Below are 21,143 nucleotides of genomic sequence, written 5' to 3' on the forward strand. Positions count from 1 at the left end.
TGTGCATTCCTCCCTAGTCAACAAAAGGCACCATAGCATCTTTATTGTTTAATCACTACTGCCTGTATAATCAATAGAACACAAAAAATAATTATCAAATATTTATGTTTGTAATTACAGCCGACTTTAAGGTGAAATATTGTTAAATTTTCTATCTGTGGTATTTATTTGTAGCCAGAGGTCGTACCACCCTGTTACCATTCCCTTTCTTTTGGGGTGTCAGAATATTACCCATAAACTTTGAACACGGTTGTGTTTGACGGAAGACAAGTCATAATATGTTACAGATGTATAAGCTGAAGCATTTTTAGCCCAGGTTGTTTAAAAGACGTCAAAAAGGTCCCTGGCGGACTTGAACCCACACACTTTTCTGCGTTTGCGAGGCCACTTGCAGCTGACACAAAGTTGACCGTACTTCTCTCCATTCCTTTTGAGATTTGATTGTACAGTTTCATAAGCTATTTTGTTTATGTTGCATTTTGATTCAGGAAGACTTTTGGGGGGGACGACAACAACAAAAAATCATGAAGAAGAATGAAGTCTTCCAAATTGCTGTAAATGTTCAAAATTTGGATGATACTGTAGCTTGTATTCATATCAAATATTGAGATTTTTGAATAAAATAATGAAAAATTGTTTAGTCTTGCTATTTTTGTTAGTCATTTCCTTACACATGACTAACTTCAATCTTATTTTAGGTATTTGTGTTTATATATAGGCCTACATTTGTTTCATTAGTTTTATTAACCTAAATCTTTACGTGTCTGTTCTACTAACCACCAAATATATACCGGCAGTGTTCTGAAAATTACTTTAAAAAAAAAATGTTACCAAAAAAGTAATTAAATTACTATGGGGATTTCCCTTAAATGTAATTAATTACGAGGGAAAGTAATTAATACGCTACTTAAAAAAATAAATAAACTTTAAATATATGGCATTTGCAGTTGAAAGATGCAGGTGTCCCTAACCTTTTTTGCACCATTATTTTAAGGGACCGGCTTTCCACCTGTGCCAGATAAATACAGCAAAAATAAGTGCATGAAGAAAATAATACAGTGTCAGGATCTGCTGGTGTTGAACCCCAAGATGCAGAGATGGCAGGCGTAGCGCAGGAAAACATGACTTTAATAGGACAACAGGAAACCGGAACCAATCATTGAGCACTGACTGGAGGGCGAGGTAGGCAAAAATAGCGGATTGGTGTGGCCAGGCTGCCAATCAGCGGCAGGTTAAGGAAAACAGCGCTCAGAGATACAAGCAGGACGTGGAATTAAAATAAGAGCGCTGACAGGAAATAAACACCAACTAAGGAAACATAAAAAGACGTGAATGTGACAAGTCGTCACATCCCCCATTAGGGATTCTCCCCCTCCAAAAAAAAACAAGGTTCAAAAGTCACAGGAGGGTGGAGGGCGGCGGGTCGCCAAGCCTTGTGTACCCGCAGCCAGCGAGTGAGAGTCAGGTGGCGGCGACACGTTGAACGCCACTGCAACTGGCGAGGCAGGCGACCACGGAACGGCCACCTTCATTGCCGATGAGGAGGTGCGTGGGCGTTTGATGGCCACCTGTGCGGCTGGAAAGCAGGAGGTCGCGGAGCATGGCTGACGCGTTGTGGGACGGCCCGCCGGAGACGAGGATGACGGCGAGGACGGCCCGCCGGAGATGAGGACGGCCCGCCGGAGATGAGGACGGCCCGCCGGAGACGGCGCCGTGGGACAGTCTGCCGGACACAAAGTTGGCATCGCCATGGGACAGCCTGCCGGACACAAAGTTGGCAGCGCCGTGGGACAGTCCGCCGGAGACAAAGTTGGCGGCGCCGTGGGACAGCCCGCTGCAGACTAAGTTGGCGGCGCAATGGGACGGCCCGTCGGAGACAAAGTTGGCGGCGCCGTGGGACAGTCCACCGGAGACTAAGTTGGCGGCGCCGTAGGACGGCCCGCCAGAGAATAAGTTGGCGGTGCCGTGGGACAGCCTGCCGGACACAAAGTTGGCAGCGCCGTTGGACAGCCCACCGGAGACAGCCCGTCGGAGACAAAGTTGGCGGCGCCGTGGGACAGCCCGCTGGAGACCAAGTTGGCAGTGCAATGGGACGGCCCACCGGAGACAAAGTTGGCGGCGCCGTGGGACAGCCCGCTGCAGACTAAGTTGGCGGCGCAATGGGACGGCCCGTCGGAGACAAAGTTGGCGGCGCCGTGGGACAGCCCGCTGGAGACTAGGTTGGCGGCGCCGTGGGACAGCCCGCTGCAGACTAAGTTGGCGGCGCAATGGGACGGCCCGTCGGAGACAAAGTTGGCGGCGCCGTGGGACAGCCCGCTGGAGACTAGGTTGGCGGCGCAATGGGACGGCCCACCGGAGACAAAGTTGGCGGCGCAATGGGACGGCCCACCGGAGACAAAGTTGGCGGCGCCGTGGGACAGTCTGCCGGAGACAAAGTTGGCGGCGCCGTGGGACAGCCCGCTGGAGACTAAGTTGGCGGCGCAATGGGACGGCGCAATGGGACGGCGCAATGGGACGGCCCGCTGGGGACAAAGTTGGTGGCGCCGTGAGACAGCCCGCTGGAGACTAAGTTGGTAGCACCATGGGACAGCCTGCCGGACACAAAGTTGGCAGCGCCGTGGGACAGCCAGTTGGAGACTAAGTTGGCGGCGCAATGGGACGGCCCGCTGGAGACAAAGTTGGTAGCACCATGGGACAGCCTGCCGAACACAAAGTTGGCAGCGCCGTGGGACAGCCCGCTGGAGACAAAGTTGGCGGCGCCGTGGGACAGCCCGCTGGAGACTAAGTTGGCGGCTCAATTGGACGGGCCGCTGGAGACAAAGTTGGTGGCGCCGTGGGACAGCCTGCCGGACACAAAGTTGGCAGCGCCGTTGGACAGCCCACCGGAGACAGCCCGTCGGAGACAAAGTTGGCGGCGCCGTGGGACAGCCCGCTGGAGACCAAGTTGGCAGTGCAATGGGACGGCCCACCGGAGACAAAGTTGGCGGCGCCGTGGGACAGCCCGCTGCAGACTAAGTTGGCGGCGCAATGGGACGGCCCGTCGGAGACAAAGTTGGCGGCGCCGTGGGACAGCCCGCTGGAGACTAGGTTGGCGGCGCCGTGGGACAGCCCGCTGCAGACTAAGTTGGCGGCGCAATGGGACGGCCCGTCGGAGACAAAGTTGGCGGCGCCGTAGGACGGCCCGCCAGAGAATAAGTTGGCGGTGCCGTGGGACAGCCTGCCGGACACAAAGTTGGCAGCGCCGTTGGACAGCCCGCTGGAGACCAAGTTGGCAGTGCAATGGGACGGCCCACCGGAGACAAAGTTGGCGGCGCCGTGGGACAGCCCGCTGCAGACTAAGTTGGCGGCGCAATGGGACGGCCCGTCGGAGACAAAGTTGGCGGCGCCGTGGGACAGCCCGCTGGAGACTAGGTTGGCGGCGCAATGGGACGGCCCACCGGAGACAAAGTTGGCGGCGCCGTGGGACAGTCTGCCGGAGACAAAGTTGGCGGCGCCGTGGGACAGCCCGCTGGAGACTAAGTTGGCGGCGCAATGGGACGGCGCAATGGGACGGCCCGCTGGAGACAAAGTTGGTGGCGCCGTGAGACAGCCCGCTGGAGACTAAGTTGGTAGCACCATGGGACAGCCTGCCGGACACAAAGTTGGCAGCGCCGTGGGACAGCCAGCTGGAGACTAAGTTGGCGGCGCAATGGGACGGCCCGCTGGAGACAAAGTTGGTAGCACCATGGGACAGCCTGCCGAACACAAAGTTGGCAGCGCCGTGGGACAGCCCGCTGGAGATAAAGTTGGCGGCGCCGTGGGACAGCCCGCTGGAGACTAAGTTGGCGGCTCAATTGGACGGGCCGCTGGAGACAAAGTTGGTGGCGCCGTGGGACAGCCCGCTGGAGACCAAGTTGGCGGTGCAATGGGACGGCCCACCGGAGACAAAGTTGGCGGCGCCGTGGGACAGCCAGCTGGAGTCTAAGTTGGCGGCGCAATGGGACGGCCCGCCGGAGACAAAGTTGGCAGCGCCATGGGACAGTCTGCCGGACACAAAGTTGGCAGCGCCGTGGGACAGCCCGCTGGAGACTAAGTTGGCGGCGCAATGGGACGGCCCGCCGGAGACAAAGTTGGCAGCGCTATGGGACAGCCTGCCGGAGACAAAGTTGGCGGCGCCGTGGGACAGCCCGCTGGAGACTAAGTTGGCGGCGCAATGGGACGGCGCAATGGGACGGCCCGCTGGAGACAAAGTTGGTGGCGCCGTGAGACAGCCCGCTGGAGACTAAGTTGGTAGCACCATGGGACAGCCTGCCGGACACAAAGTTGGCAGCGCCGTGGGACAGCCAGCTGGAGACTAAGTTGGCGGCGCAATGGGACGGCCCGCCGGAGACAAAGTTGGTAGCACTATGGGACAGCCTGCCGGACACAAAGTTGGCAGCGCCGTGGGACAGCCCGCTGGAGACAAAGTTGGCGGCGCCGTGGGACAGCCCGCTGGAGACTAAGTTGGCGGCTCAATTGGACGGGCCGCTGGAGACAAAGTTGGTGGCGCCGTGGGACAGCCCGCTGGAGACCAAGTTGGCGGTGCAATGGGACGGCCCACCGGAGACAAAGTTGGCGGCGCCGTGGGACAGCCAGCTGGAGTCTAAGTTGGCGGCGCTATGGGACGGCCCGCCGGAGACAAAGTTGGCAGCGCCATGGGACAGTCTGCCGGACACAAAGTTGGCAGCGCCGTGGGACAGCCCGCTGGAGACTAAGTTGGCGGCGCAATGGGACGGCCCGCCGGAGACAAAGTTGGCAGCGCTATGGGACAGCCTGCCGGAGACAAAGTTGGCGGCGCCGTGGGACAGCCCGCTGGAGACTAAGTTGGCGGCGCAATGGGACGGCGCAATGGGACGGCCCGCTGGAGACAAAGTTGGTGGCGCCGTGAGACAGCCCGCTGGAGACTAAGTTGGTAGCACCATGGGACAGCCTGCCGGACACAAAGTTGGCAGCGCCGTGGGACAGCCAGCTGGAGACTAAGTTGGCGGCGCAATGGGACGGCCCGCCGGAGACAAAGTTGGTAGCACTATGGGACAGCCTGCCGGACACAAAGTTGGCAGCGCCGTGGGACAGCCCGCTGGAGACAAAGTTGGCGGCGCCGTGGGACAGCCCGCTGGAGACTAAGTTGGCGGCTCAATTGGACGGGCCGCTGGAGACAAAGTTGGTGGCGCCGTGGGACAGCCCGCTGGAGACCAAGTTGGCGGTGCAATGGGACGGCCCACCGGAGACAAAGTTGGCGGCGCCGTGGGACAGCCAGCTGGAGTCTAAGTTGGCGGCGCAATGGGACGGCCCGCCGGAGACAAAGTTGGCAGCGCCATGGGACAGTCTGCCGGACACAAAGTTGGCAGCGCCGTGGGACAGCCCGCTGGAGACTAAGTTGGCGGCGCAACGGGACGGCCCGCCGGAGACAAAGTTGGCGGCGCCGTGGGACAGCCTGCTGGAGACTAAGTTGGCGGCGCAATGGGACGGCCCGTCGGAGACAAAGTTGGCGGCGCCGTGGGACAGTCCGCCAGAGACTAAGTTGGCGGCGCCGTGGGACGGCCCGCCAGACACTAAGTTGGTGGCGCTATGGGACAGCCCGCTGGAGACAAAGTTGGCGGCGCCGTGGGACAGTCCGCCAGAGACTAAGTTGGCGGCGCCGTGGGATGGCCCGCCGGAGACGAAGATGGTGTTTTCAAAGCAAGAGCAGCAGGCGGCTGGGCTGTCAGCGTGAACCGAGCTGAAGCAGCAGGCGGCTAGGCTCTCAGCGTGTCCACAGCTGGCGTCTGCGATGGCTTCACTTGAAGAGGGGAGAGCTGTGCTTCCGCACAGCTAGTGATGGGTCCGGCAACACCGATGCATCGGCGCATGCGTCGAGCTCATAGAGTAATACCCTGTGTCGGTGCGCGTACCGCTTTTAGAAAGTCATGTGACCGATCATGAGCTGTTTCGGTCACGTGACCGATACGCAAACTGTGTCGCACTGATGCCCCCTCTGTGCCCTGTGAGCGGGTCTTTTCTACAGCCGGAGAAATAATAACTAAGAAGAGAAATCGTCTAAAATGTAATACGTTGCAAAAACTGGGTTTTTAAAAATAAAAATGTGTAAAAAAAAAATTACAAAAAATTTCCAGTCCACAAGCATCCTCATTCACAACACGTTCTCTTAGATTTCCATGTTATGGCACATGTTCACATTATTAATTGACTGTATCTAAAAAAAATATTATTTTTTTTATTTATTTAAATGAAGATATGAAATAATCCTAAATGAAATACAATGACTTGGTTTATATTATTGTATATACTAGGTCTTAAAATCAGTGTCAGTTGAGTAGGTCCATAGGTTGCCTGTAGGGATTTTTAATGTCCAGCAGATGTCAGTATTTAGTGACACAGTATCGACACAGTATCAATGCAGTTTTGCAATGTGTCGAAACGCTTCATGACGCCTCATCAACCCATCGCTACTGCACAGCTGACCTTACAATAGCAGCCAGCTGATTGACTACAGGTGTGGCCAGGCTGCCAATCAGCGGCAGGTGAGGGGAAATAGCGCTTAGGGAAACATACAGGAAATAGAACTAAAATAAGAGTGCTGACAGGAAATAAACACCAACTAAGGAAACATAAAATGAGGTGAATGTGACAGTTGGTCATATACCGCTGAATTTGTCGTGATCCGTTACCCGGGTCATGGTGTGATTTATGTTTAGTCGTTTTTAGATAAATGCTTTAAAATGTAATATAGGAAATTATCGGTATCGGGTTTTTTTTGTTTATTTTAAATTTTTTATTAAATCAACGTAAAAAACACAAGATACACTTACAATTAGTGCACCAACCCAAAAAACCTCCCTCCCCCATTCACACTCATTCACACAAAAGGGTTGTTTCTTTCTGTTATTAATATTCTGGTTCCTACATTATATATCAATATATATCAATACAGTCTGCAAGGGATACAGTCCGTAAGCACACATGATTGTGCGTGCTGCTGGTCCACTAATAGTACTAACCTTTAACAGTTAATTTTACTCATTTTCAGTAATTACTAGTTTCTATGTAACTGTTTTTATATTGTTTTACTTTCTTTTTTATTCAAGAAAATGTTTTTAATTTATTTATCTTATTTTATTTTATGAATTGTTTTAAAAAGTACCTTATCTTCACCATACCTGGTTGTCCAAATTAGGCATAATAATGTGTTAATTCCACGACTGTATATGTCGGTATCGGTAATTAAAGAGTTGGACAATATCGGAATATCGGCAAGAAGCCATTATCAGACATCCCTAGTCGTTTTTTTTCTACGTTTTAGTCTGTTTCCTGGCTGCACCCTTTTTCCTTTCGTTTACTGTTGGTTTCCATGGGCACTGATTCTCCACACCTGCCCTTGTTTTGTAATTAGTGTTCCCACCAGCTGTTTTGGTAAATCACTCCCCTTTATAGTTGCTGGGTCATTGCTCACTCTTGGCGACACTTGCGTTTCATCCAGTTTTCTCCATGCTTAAGCGTTTTTTCTCCCCTATACTCTAGAATTCCTCGCTGTTCACCAGGGGTGACAATTAGATTTTTGGCTCCACACTTGTTTTGCGTCTGAGTTTTTTTATTTATTTTTGTCCTGCCTTAAATAATTAAAACACAATCCTATCTGCACGCATTAGAGGGAACACAACCATGGCAGCCATGTGTTCCAAATGCAACAAAATTGGGCTTTGCAATGAGATGCAGATGGAAATCAGCCTTTGGCTACAATCTGTCACATTTACATTTTATATGTTCATTAATTTACATTCTATCGTGTCACAAAGTTATAACAAATGGCAACTTCCTATGAGGAGTTTTATTGTACATCTATAAACAAGCTTATTGGTGTGTCTAGTGCAAGGATAGGCAAACTACAGCCCAGGTGCCACATCCGGCCCGTTGCTCTTTTTAATCTAGGCAAAAATCTGTTTTGAGGATTGCCACAGGAGACTTCGACGCACCGGCAGAAAAGGGAGATCAACAACACTGCTCCCGCTGAAAAAGAACGTAAGTGTTAACCCTGTATTATCATTTTTCTGTTTCTTCGAAGTTCTTATATGATATTGTTGAAAATACGTGTATTTTCAACATGTTTGGGAAGTCTACTCTCAACAGAATTGATATACTTTCAAATGTCTGTCTGTCAAATGTCAAAAAGCCAATGTGGCCCTTTAGCCATAAAGTTTGCTTTCATGATTGGGTATAAAAGCAGCTTCCATGAAATGCCCAGTCATTCACAAACAAGGATGGGGCGAGGGTCACCACTTTGTCAACAAATGCGTGAGCAAATTGTCGAACAGTTTAAGAACAAAATTTCTCAACAAGCAAGGAATTTAGGGATTTTGCCATCTGCGGTCCATTATATCATCAAAAGGTTCAAAGAATCTGGAGAAATCACTGCACGTAAGCGATGGTATTACAGATTTTGGATCCCTCAGGGGGTACTGCGTCAAAAACCAACAGCGCGTAAAGGATATCACCACATGGGCTCAGGAACACTTAAGAAAACCACTGTCTAACTACAGTTCGTCGTTACATCTGTAAGTGCAAGTTAAAACTCTACAATGCAAAGCGGAAGCCATTAATCAACAACACCCCAGTAATGCCGCCAGCTTGGCTTGGCCCGAGCTCATCTAAAATGGACTGATGCAAAGTGGAAAAGTGTTATGTGGTCTGACGAGTCCACATTTCAAATAGTTTTTTGGAAACTGTGGACGTCGTGTCATCCGCAACAAAGAGGAAAATAACTACCCAGACTATTATAGGCGCAAAGTTGACAATACAGCATCTGTGATGGTATGGGGGTGTATTAGTGCCCAAGACATGGGTAACTTGCACATCTGTGAAGGCACCATTAATGCTGAAAGGTACATACAGGTTTTGGAGCAACATACGTTGCCATCCAAGCAACGTTATCATGGACGCCCCTGCTTATTTCAGCAAGGCAATGCCAATCTATGTGTTACAACAGCGTGGCTTCATAGTAAAAGAGTGCGGCTACTATACTGGCCTGCCTGTAGTCCAGACCTGTCTCCCATTGAAAATGTGTGGTGCATTATGGAGCCTAAAATACGACAACGGAGACCCCCGGACTGTTGAACAACTTAAGCTGTACATCAAGCAAGAATGAGAAATAATTCCACCTGAAAAGCTTCAAAAATTGGTCTCCTCAGCTCCCAAACGTTTAGTGAGTGTTTTTAAAAGGAAAGGCCATGTAACACAGTGGTAAAAATGTCCCTGTGTTTTGCTGCTATTAAATTCTAAGTTAATGATCATTTGCAAAAAATAAATAAATTGGTTTCTCAGTTCCAACATTAAATATCTTGTCTTTGCAGTCTATTCAATTGAATATAAGTTGAAAAGGATTTGCAAATCATTGTATTCTGTTTTTATTTACGACTTACACAACGTGCCAACTTCACTGGTTGTGGGGTTTGTAAGTTAAACGCGCAAAGCAGATGAAAAAGTGCTGAAGTGCATCTCTGCTGATTTGTTGCATACAAGTGCATGTTTAAGAAAGAAATTAGTTAAATTGTACATATTGTTGCAAATATTTAGCATTAACAGATTCCGTGTATGGATAGAAAACTGCACCTGAAGAGCAGACATGAGCATATTTATCCTATACTCTAAAGTCACAGCCTAGTTGAGATGGATTTTGATGGATTCCAAAAAGCGTCACCTTAGTCATTATGTGTCAAAGTCACCAATACTCCATCAGTGTTGGCAATAGGACTTTTCAAAATGGGCCTTGGACCCCATCAAGTCATAAAAATGGGGTCCCACAGTACATTTTTAGGGTCCCACTTTTTTGTAAGCGTTTTGAAAACAAATGATAACATGCATTATCCTGTTATCTCACATTCTATATTGTGTTTTGGAAAAAGGTTGTCAAACATTACTTAATTCTTTAAAACAAATGATACAAAATAATACACATTTTTATGCATATGTAAATGTATTCAGTTATAAACATTTATTCACTTTTTTCTTTCCTTCATGGATCTAAACTTTAGATTTAGATAGAGACTTTACATTTTTTCCTATATTTTTCATTGTAATATTTTCAGAATGGGCTTGTTCTATTTTTTTGCCAAACTAAATCAAAGAAAACAATCTGAAGTTGTTTTTGTTTTAATGCCATGATTTTAATAGTCCGGCCGATGTGTGCACAGATTTTCCTCCAAGTGGCCCCTGAGCTAAAATGAGTTTGACACCCCCATGATCTGTAGTTACCGCCTAGTTGAGAAGATTTTGATTTGATTTTTTATTAAGGATCCCCATTAGCTGGTTGCCACAACAACCCACTAGTCTTCCTGGGGTTCACAAACTCAATACAATTACAAGTAAAAGCATATAATTATAACTACACAATACAGAAAAAATAAAAATAAAAGCATCAGTAAGAAAACAGGCAAACAATTTACAGTCACAGAATAATAATGACCATATAAATATAACTACACATACAAAACCAAACAAAAATCATCAACAAGCAAACTAATTTACAGACTCAGATAAAATATGACTTTCCTTTTTAAAAACCTGTTTACTTTCAATGCCGGTGAGAATTCGGGGCAGGTTATTCCAGAGCGATAAAAGATTTCCGCAAAGGGAGTACAAAATGCCCCTCACTAGACGCCCTGGTATTATGATTATGTATAGTGCTACTGTAACAGATGGATTTTGATGCATTCCAAAAAGCGTCACCTTAGTCAATTAGTATTTATATATTTTTATAATATTTTTTTTTGCCATTTTTGAGAGTGTAGAGGTAGTTTGTGATGATGTCCCAGCACGCCTCCAGAAGCGTAAAAAGCCGCCGCCTGACCAGGGCTCAGAAAATCTGCAAAGACTCCTCCCACCCCCACCAAGGACTGTTTTCACTGCTGGACTCTAGAAAGAGGGTTCCGCAACCTCCGAAGCAGAACCTTCAGGTTCTGTAACAGCTTCTTCCCTCAGGCCGTAAGACTCTTGAACGCATCATAATTAAACTATCCCCTCAACTCCCCCCAAAATGGATTAACTCGCTGGAATAAAAAAGACAATATAACATACATCCATAAACGTGGACACATGTGAAAAAGTGCAATATATTTATCTGTACAGTAATCTATTTATTTATATATATTTATTTATTTTATATATTATTTATATATATTTATTTATTTATATATGCACCTTATTGCTTTTTTTTTTATCTTGCACTACCATGAGCTTATGTAACGAAATTTCGTTCTTATCTGTGCTGTAAAGTTCAAATTTGAATGACAATAAAAAGGAAGTCTAAGTATAATATCACATGTTGTCCACAAGATGGCAGTATTTAGCCGTGCGAGTAGACGCTAGAAGCAACAGGCTGCCTGGCAAAGTATTTAATATAGCAAGATAAGTTTTTTTTTAACTCTTTTAAATGTATTTATCATATTTTATGTATGCAATTAAAATCTCTTAAACTATTTATTTTGATTGCATGCTTATATTTAGTTATGCTTCGTAGTTAAAGTGCGTGAGTGTGCGTGGGCTCCCAGGTGTTTTTGTTGGTGCGCGATGGACGAGGAGGAGCCACATTCCGGCAGCGGCAGGCGGGCGAGGAGTGGACCGATGGCGGCAGAGGAGGCAGCAACAGCACCATGAAGAGATGTGCGCCGGGAGGCGGGGCAGCCTCCTCCTTTACGCGCAAAAACTCCAACAACAACGAGCTCCTGCTCCTCCAGGACCACTGCTCGGAGTCCTTCAGCCTGCACTGGAATGTTCCACCGGACGACGGCGGCGGCTGGGGCTCGGCCGCCGGCATGATGTGCAACAAGAACGGAGATTGCCGAAGAGAGCCGACCAGCTCCGGGAGCCTCTCGTCCCTCATATCCAGGCAGGAGAAGCGCGCCGATGGCGGGGTAGAAGCCGCGGAGGACGCGCACATGGACGGCTCCGTGGTGTCGGCGGGGTCTCCGCCACACGGGGCCGAGGTCAGGAGCGCCTCGGCGGGCACGGAGAAGAAGGACTCCCGGGTGTCTTTCTCCAAAGGACACACCCCGGGTCAGCGGTCCAGGAGCTCCAAGGCGGAGGACGGCTCGCAGATAGTCGCGGATGATGGCGACTCCAGTCGGAACCAAACTTACATGCAGCGGCAGTTCACCGCCATGCTGCAGCCCGGGGTCAACAAATTCTCCCTGCGGATGTTCGGCAGCCAGAAGGCGGTGGAGAAGGAGCAGGAACGGGTCAAGTCCGCGGGGAACTGGATCATCCATCCGTACAGCGACTTCAGGTACACACAACTTTTCACACATTATATAGTCCACAAATAAATACTACATTTGGATTTGCTCCACATAAGATACTGGACTTAATACAATTTGTCCAAAAAATGCAAAAAATAAAGAAATAAAAAGTATGCACTCCATACACATTGTTGACATGGGATGCTAAAAATAAACACAAATAAAATATGTCCAAATTTAAATGTAATTAGGGCCTATTGCACTTTTACTATTAGTAACAAAAACACAAAGCATGCACTCCAAACATGGCCCCAAAATGCAGAAAAAAAGTATGCACTCCATAAACATGGCTGACATAGGATGCTGAAAATAAAACAAAACTGGGCTAATTTAAATGTAGTTAGGGCGTATTGTAATTTTACCATTTGTTACAAAAACTCAAAAAAGTACTGTATGCACTCCACACACACTGTCGACAACGGGGGGTTGAACACGTTATAATTTGTCCCAGAAATGCAAAATAAATGTCCATAAACATGGGATGCTAAAAATATACAAACATAAAAGATGTCCAAATTTAAATGTAGTTAGGGCATATTGCAATGTTACTATTAGAAACAAAACCACAAAAAGTATGCACTCCAAACATGGTGGACATAGGGTGCTGAACGTATTACAATTTGTACCCAAAATGCAGAAAAAAGTTTGTACTCCATAAACATTGCTGACATAGGATGCTAAAAATACATTTAAAAAAACTGGCCAAATGTAAATGTATTTAGGGCTTATTGAAATTTGACGATTTGTTACAAAAACATAAAAAGTACTGTATGCACTCTATAAATAACAACGGGGGGTTGAACACGTTACATTTTGTCCCAGAGATGCAAAAAAATGTGCAGTCCTTAAACATGGCTGACATGGGATGTTAAAGAAATACAACAATAAAAGATGTCCAAATTTAAATGTAGTTAGGACATATTGCAATTGTACTATTTAGTACAAAAAGTATGCACTCCACAAACATTGTCAACATAGGGTGCTAAATATATTACAATTTGTCCCCAAATCACCCAAAAAAATTGCACTCCATAAATATTGCTGAACTGGGGTGCTAAAAATAAAACATGTCCATATTGCAATTTTACTATTAACAAAGACGCTAAAAGTATGCACTCCAAACATGGTGGACATAGGGTGCTGAACGTATTACAATTTGTACCCAAAATGCAGAAAAAAGTATGTGCTCCATAAACATTGCTGACATAGAATGCTAAAAATAATTTAACAAAAAAATAAAAAAACTGGCCAAATTTAAATGAATTTAGGGCAAATTATGTTACCATTTGTTACAAAAACATAAAAAGTACTGTATGCACTCCACAAACACTGTCGACAACGGGGGGTTGAACACGTTACAATTTGTCCCAGAAATGCAAAAAAAAATGTCCATAAAAATAAGATGCTAAAAATATACAAACATAAAAGATGTCTAAATGTAGTTAGGGCATATTGCAATTTTACTATTAGTAACAAAAACACAAAAAGTATGCACTCCAAACATGGTGGACATAGGGTGCTGAATGTATTACAATTTGTACCCAAAATGCAGAAAAAAGTATGAACTCTATAAACATTGCTGACATAGGATGCTAAAAATTATTTTTTTTTAAATATAGTTAGGGCAAATTTTACCATTTGTTACAAAAACACAAAAAGTACTGTATGCACTCCACACACACTGTCGACAACAGGGGGTTGAACACGTTACAATTTGTCCCAGAGATGCAAAAAGAAAAATGTGCAGTCCATAAACATGGGATGCTAAAAATATACAAAAATAAAAGATGTCCAAATTTAAATGTAGTTATGGCATATTTCAATTCTACTATTCAGTAACAAAAACACAAAAAGTATGCACTCCAATTATGGTGGACATAGGGTGCTGAACGTATTACAATGTGTCCCCAAAATGCAGAAAAAAGTATGTGCTCCATAAACATTGCTGACATAGGATGCTAAAAATAGATTTAAAAAAAAACTGGCCAAATGTAAATGTATTTAGGGCTTATTGAAATTTGACAATTTGTTACAACAACATAAAAAGTACTGTATGCACTCCACACGCACTGTCAACAACGGGGGGTTGAACACGTAACAATTTGTCTCAGAGATGCAAAAAAAAAAAAAAAGTGCAGTCCTTAAACATGGCTGACATGGGGTGCTAAAAATATACAACAATAAAAGATGTCCAAATTTAAATGTAGTTAGGGCATATTGCAATTTTACTATTTGGTACAAAAAGTATGCACTCCACAAACATTGTCAACATAGGGTGCTAAATATATTACAATTTGTACCCAAATCACCTAAAAAATTTGCACTCCATAAATATTGCTGAACTGGGGTGCTAAAAATAAAACATGTCCATATTGCAATTTTACTATTAACAAAGATGCTAAAAGTATGCACTCCAAACATGGTGGACATAGGGTGCTGAACGTATTACAATGTGTACCCAAAATGCAGAAAAAAGTATGTACTCCATAAACATTGCTGACATAGGATGCTAAAAATAATTTAACAAAATTGAAATGAATTTAGGGTAAATTTTGTTACCATTTGTTACAAAAACGTAAAAAGTACTGTATGCACTCCACAAACACTGTCGACAACGGGGGGTTTAACACGTTACAATTTGTCCCAGAGATGCAAAAAAAATATGTCCATAAACATAAGATGCTAAAAATATACAAACATAAAAGATGTCCAAATTTAAATGTAGTTAGGGCATATTGCAATTTTAGTATTTGGTACAAAAAGTATGCACTCCACAAACATTGTCAACATAGGGTGCTAAATATATTACAATTTGTCCCCAAAATGCCAAAAAGAAAAAAGAAAGTATGCACTCCATAAACATGGCTGACATGGGATACTAAAAATATACAGAAATAAAATATGTCCAAATTTAAATGTCGTTAGGGCATATTGCAATTTTACTATAAGAAACAAAACCACAAAAAGTATGCACTCCAAACATGGTGGACATAGGGTGCTGAACGTATTACAATTTGTCCCCAAAATGCAGAAAAAAGTATGTACTCCATAAACGTTGCTGACATAGGATTTTTTTTTAAATGTAGTTAGGGCAAATTTTACCATTTTGTTACAAAAACTAAAAGTACTGTATGCACTCCACACACACTGTCGACAACAGGGGGGGTTGAACACGTTACAATTTGTCCCAGAGATGAAAAAAAAAAAAAGTGCAGTCCATAAAAATGGCTGACATGGGATGCTAAAATTATACAAAAATTGAAGATGTCGAAATTTAAATGTAATTGGGGCATATTGCAATTTTACTTTTTCATATTTCATTTTTTATTAGTAACAAAAACACAAGTATGCACTCCAAACATGTCCCCAAAATGCAGAAACAAGTATGTACTCCATAAACATTGCTGACATAGGATGCTAAACATTTTTCTTTTTAAATATAGTTAGGGCAAATTTTACCATTTTGTTATAAAAACATAAAAAGTACTGTATGCACTCCACGAACATTGTCGATAACGTGCAGAAAAAGTGCAGTCCATAGACATGGCTGACATGGGGTGCTAAAAATATATACCGTATTTTCCGCACTATAAGGCGCACCGGATTATTAGCCGCACCTTCAATGAATTACATATTTCATAACTTTGTCCACCAATAAGCCGCCCCGGATTATAAGCCGCGCCTACGCTGCGCTAAAGGGAATGTCAAAAAAACAGTCAGATAGTTCAGTCAAACTTTAATAATATATTGAAAACCAGCGTTCTAACAACTCTGTCCCAAAATGTACGCAAATGTGCAATCACAAACATAGTAAAATTCAAAATGGTGTAGAGCAATAGCAACATAATGTTGCTCGAACGTTAATGTCACAACACACAAAATAAACATAGCGCTCACCTTCTGAAGTTATTCTTCATTCGTAAATCCTTCGAATTCTTCGTCTTCGGTGTCCGAATTGAAAAGTTGCGCAAGCGTGGGATCCAAAAATGGCCGGCTCCGTCTCGTCGAAGTCATCGGATTCAGTGTCGCTGTTGTTGTGCAGCAGTTCTGTGAATCCTGCCTTCCGGAAAGCTCGGACCACAGTTGTGACCGAAATATCTGCCCAGGCATTTACGATCCACTGGCAAATGTTGGCGTATGTCGTCCGGCGCTGTCTGCCCGTCTTAGTGAAGGTGTGTTCGCCTTCGGAGCTGTGTGAAAAAAGCCACCCGGCCTCTTCGCGTAAACTTCCCTTAACCACTCGCTCATCTTTTCTTCATCCATCCATCCCTTCGAGTTAGCTTTTATGATGACGCCGGCTGGAAAGGTCTCTTTTGGCAAGGTCTTCCTTTTGAATATCACCATGGGTGGAAGTTAGCATGGCAAGCTAGAACCACAGTGAAGGATGACTTCTCATTCCCTGTGGTGCGAATATTCACCGTACGTGCTCCCGTTCCACAGTGCGGTTCACAGGAATATCAGTTGCTGTGAAATACGGTAGTAATCCGTGTGCGGATGGAGAGATTGCGTCTTTTTATGAACCGGATCCTTGTCGCTTAGTAGGAGCCATTTTGTGGTCTTTACAGATGTAAACAGGAAATGAAACGTACGGTGATATCCGCGCGTTTTTTCTTCTTCTTCCGGGGGCGGGTGGTTGCTTACAGTAGAAGAAGAAGCGCTTCCTGTTCTATGGGGGCGGGTGCTTTCCTTGGCGGTTGCTTGCGTAGAAGAAGAAGCGCTTCCTGTTCTACCGGGAAAAAAGATGGCGGCTGTTTACCGAAGTTGCGAGATCGAAACTTTATGAAAATGAATCGTAATAAAGCGCACCGGGTTATAAGGCGCACTGTCAGCTTTTGAGAAAAATTGTGGTTTTTAGGTGCGCCTTATAGTGCGGAAAATACGGTAAAAGATGTCCAAATTTAAATGTAGTTAGGGCAACATTTAAATATAGTCAGGGCCTACTGCAATTTTATTATTAGTAACAAAAACACAAAAAGTATGCACTCCAAACATGGTCGACATAGGTTGCAGAACATATTAGAATTGGTCCCCGAAATACAAAAAAAAAAGTATGCACTCCATAAACACGGCTGACATGGGGTGCTAAAAATAAAAGATGTCCTAATTTAAATGTAGACAGGGCGTATTGCAATTTTGCTATTAGTAACAAAAACACAAAGTATGCACTCCAAACATGGTCGACATAGAGTGCTGAACGTATTACAATTTGTCCCCAAAATGCAGAAAAAGGTATGTACTCCATAAACATTGCTGACATAGGATGCAAAAAATAATTTTAAAAAATGGCCAAATTTAAATGTAGTTAGGGCGTATTGCAATTTTACCATTTGTTACAAAAACGTAAAAAGTACTGTATGCACTCCACCAACACTGTCGACAACTGGGGGTTGAACACGTTACAATTTGTCCCAGAGATGCAAAAACAAGTGTAGTCCATAAACATGGGATGCTAAAAATATACAAAAATAAAATATGTCCAAATTTAAATGTAGTTGGGGCATATTGCAATTTCACTATTCAATACAAAAACGCAAAAAGTATGCACTCCACAAACATTGTCAACATAGGGTGCTAAATATATTACAATTTGTCCCCAAATCACCCAAAAAGTTTGCACTCCATAAATATTGCTGAAATGGGGTGCTAAAAATAAAATATGTCCAAATTTAAATGTCAGGGTGTATTGCAATTTTACTATTAGTAACAAAAACACAAAAAGTATGCACTCCAAACATGGTTGATATAGGGTGCTGAACGTATTACAATTTGTCCCCAAAATGCAGAAAAAGATATGTACTCCATAAACATTGCTGACATACGATGCTAAAAATAATTTAACAAAAAAATAAAAAAAACTGGCCAAATTTAAATTAATTTAGGGCAAATTGTGTTACCATTTGTTACAAAAACACAAAAAGTACTGTATGCACTCCACAAACACTGTCGACAACGGGGATTGAACACGTTACAATTTGTCCCAGAAATGCAAAATAAATGTCCATAAACATGGGATGCTAAAAATATACAAAAATAAAAGATGTCCAAATTTGTCCATACTGCAAGTTTACTATTAACAAAGACGCAAAATAGTATGCACTCCAAACATGGTGGACATAGGGTGCTGAACGTATTACAATGTGTACCCAAAATGCAGAAAAAAGTATGTACTCCATAAACATTGCTGACATAGGATGCTAAAACTATTTTTTTTTTTTTTATGTAGTTAGTGCAAATTTTACCATTTTGTTACAAAAACATAAAAAGTACTGTATGCACTCCACGAACACTGTCGACAACGGGGGGTTGAGCATGTTACAATTTGTCCCAGAGATGTCCAGTCCATTAAAAATGGCTGACATGGGATGCTAAAAATATACAAAAATAAAAGATGTCCCAATTTAAATGTATTTGGGGCATAATGCAATTTTACTTATTTATATTTTTTTTATTTCTATTAGTAACAATAACACAAGAAGTATGCACTCCAAACATGGCTCCAAAATGTAGAAAAAAGTATGTACTCCATAAACATTGCTGACATAGGAAGTTTTTTTAAATGTAGTTGGCGCAAATTTTACCATTTCTTACAGAAACATGAAAAGTGCTGTATGCACTCCACGAACATGGTTGACAACCGGGGGTTGATCACGTTACAATTTGTCCCAGAGATATACAAAAATATACAAAAATAAAAGATGTCCAAATTTAAATGTAGTTAGGGCAAAATTTAAATATAGTCAGGGCCTATTGCAATTTTACTATTAACAAAAAGTATGCACTCCAAACATGGTGGACATAGGGTGCAGAACATATTAGAATAGGTCCCCGAAATACAAAAAAAAGTATGCACTCCCTAAACATGGCTGACATGGGGTGCTAAAAATAAACAATAAAATATGTCCAAATTTAAATGTAGTTAGGGCATATTGCAATTTTACTATTAGTAACGAAAACACAAAAAGTATGCACTCCAAATATGTTACAATTTGTCGCCAAATTGCAAAACAAAACAAAAATACTCCATAAACATTGCTGACATGGGATGCTAAAAATAATTTTAAAAAATGGCCAAATTTAAATGTAGTTAGGGCGTATTGCAATTTGCCCATTTGTTACAAAAACACAAAAAGTACTGTATGCACTCCACACACACTGTCGACAACGGGGGGTTGAACACGTTACAATTTGTCCCAGAGATGCAAAAAGAAAAATGTGCAGTCCGTATACATGGGATGCTAAAAATATACAAAAATAAAAGATGTCCAAATTTAAATGTAGTTAGGGCATATTGCAATTTTACTATTCAATAACAAAAACACAAAAAGTATGCACTCCAAACATGGTGGACATAGGGTGCTAAATATATTACAATTTGTCCCCAAATCACCCAAAAATTTTGCACTCCATAGATATTGCTGAAATTGGGTGCTAAAAATAAAATATGTCCAAATTTAAATGTAGTCAGGGTGTATTGCAATTTTACTATTAGTAACAAAACACAATAAGTATGCACTCCAAACATGGTCGACATAGGGTGCTGAACGTATTACGATGTGTCGCCAAAATGTAGAAAAAAGTATGCACTCCATAAACATTGCTGACATAGGATGCTAAAAATAATTTAAAAATGGCCACTTTTAAATGTAGTTAGGGCGTATTGCAATTTTACCTTTTGTTACAACGACACAAAAACTACTGTATGCACTCCACAAACACTGTCGACAACGGGGGGTTTAACACGCTACAATTTGTTCCAGAAATGAAAAAAAAAAATGTCCATAAAGATGATATGCTAAAAATATACAAAAATAATAGATGCCCAAATTTAAATGTAATTGGGGCATATTGCAATTTTACTATTCAATACAAAACCACAAAAAATATGCACTCCACAAACATTGTCAACATAGGGTGCTAAATATATTACAATTTGTCCCCAAATCAACCAAAAAAAATTTGCCCTCCATAAATATTGCTGAAATGGGGTGCTAAAAATAAAATATGTCCAAATTTAAATGTAGTCAGGGCCTATTGCGATTTTACTATTAGTAACAAAAACACAACAAGACATAGGATGCTAAAAATAAATAACAAAAACAATGCCAAATTTAAATGTAGCTATAAGACATATTGCAATTGTACTATTTGTTATTACAACACAAAATACTGTATGCACTCCATAAATATGGTCAACAGAAATGCAAAAAACAAACTACACACTCCATAAAAATGGCTGACATGGGATGCTAAAAATAAACACAAATAAAAGATGTCCAAATTTAAATGTAGTCAGGGCCTATTGTAATTTTACTATTTTTCTATACAAAAAGTATGCACTCAAAAAACACGGTCGACATAAGGTGCTAAATGTTACAATTTGTCCCCAAATTTGCCCAAAAAATGCATTCATAAATATTGCTAACATGGGGTGCTGAAAAAAAAAAACACCAAAAAAAATACAAATTAACTAGTATATATTTTTGTAATTAGTCTGACCTAAGCCTTGATAATAATATTTGTGATGTTCTGTTTGACTGCATAATTATGGAATTAAGATGACTAATTCAGTGTTAATATTTATGTGAACCCCTGGGTCTAGTGAAAAAGTTGGGCCCCGAGGTCAAAAAGGGTGTGTGTGTGCGTGTATTATGTATATCTATAGTGTGAGTGTGTGTGTGTGAGTATGTATATTAGTGTGTGTGTGTGTGTGTGTGTGTGTGTGTATATACTGTATAGTATGTATATATATGTGTGTACCGGTGTATATATAGTGTATATATACAAACATGTGTGTATATATAGTGTATATATACAAACATATGTGTGTGTATATATACA

General features: G+C 43.0%; 1 protein-coding gene across 2 annotated transcripts in view; it reads left to right on the forward strand.

Moving 5' to 3' along the window:
* The first annotated feature begins 7,947 nt into the window (after positions 1-7,947).
* LOC133617717 (potassium/sodium hyperpolarization-activated cyclic nucleotide-gated channel 2-like) overlaps positions 7,948-21,143 on the forward strand; it is a 133,449-nt gene continuing 120,253 nt past the window's right edge. For both annotated transcript variants that reach the window (XM_061977881.1, XM_061977882.1), the window contains exons 1-2: positions 7,948-8,034; positions 11,559-12,292. In XM_061977881.1, coding sequence (XP_061833865.1) covers positions 11,661-12,292 — 632 coding nt within the window. In that variant the 5' untranslated portion in view covers positions 7,948-8,034; positions 11,559-11,660. The remainder of the gene's footprint in view (positions 8,035-11,558; positions 12,293-21,143) is intronic.

Source organism: Nerophis lumbriciformis, linkage group LG18, assembly GCF_033978685.3.
Source record: "Nerophis lumbriciformis linkage group LG18, RoL_Nlum_v2.1, whole genome shotgun sequence".
NCBI lineage: Eukaryota > Metazoa > Chordata > Actinopteri > Syngnathiformes > Syngnathidae > Nerophis > Nerophis lumbriciformis.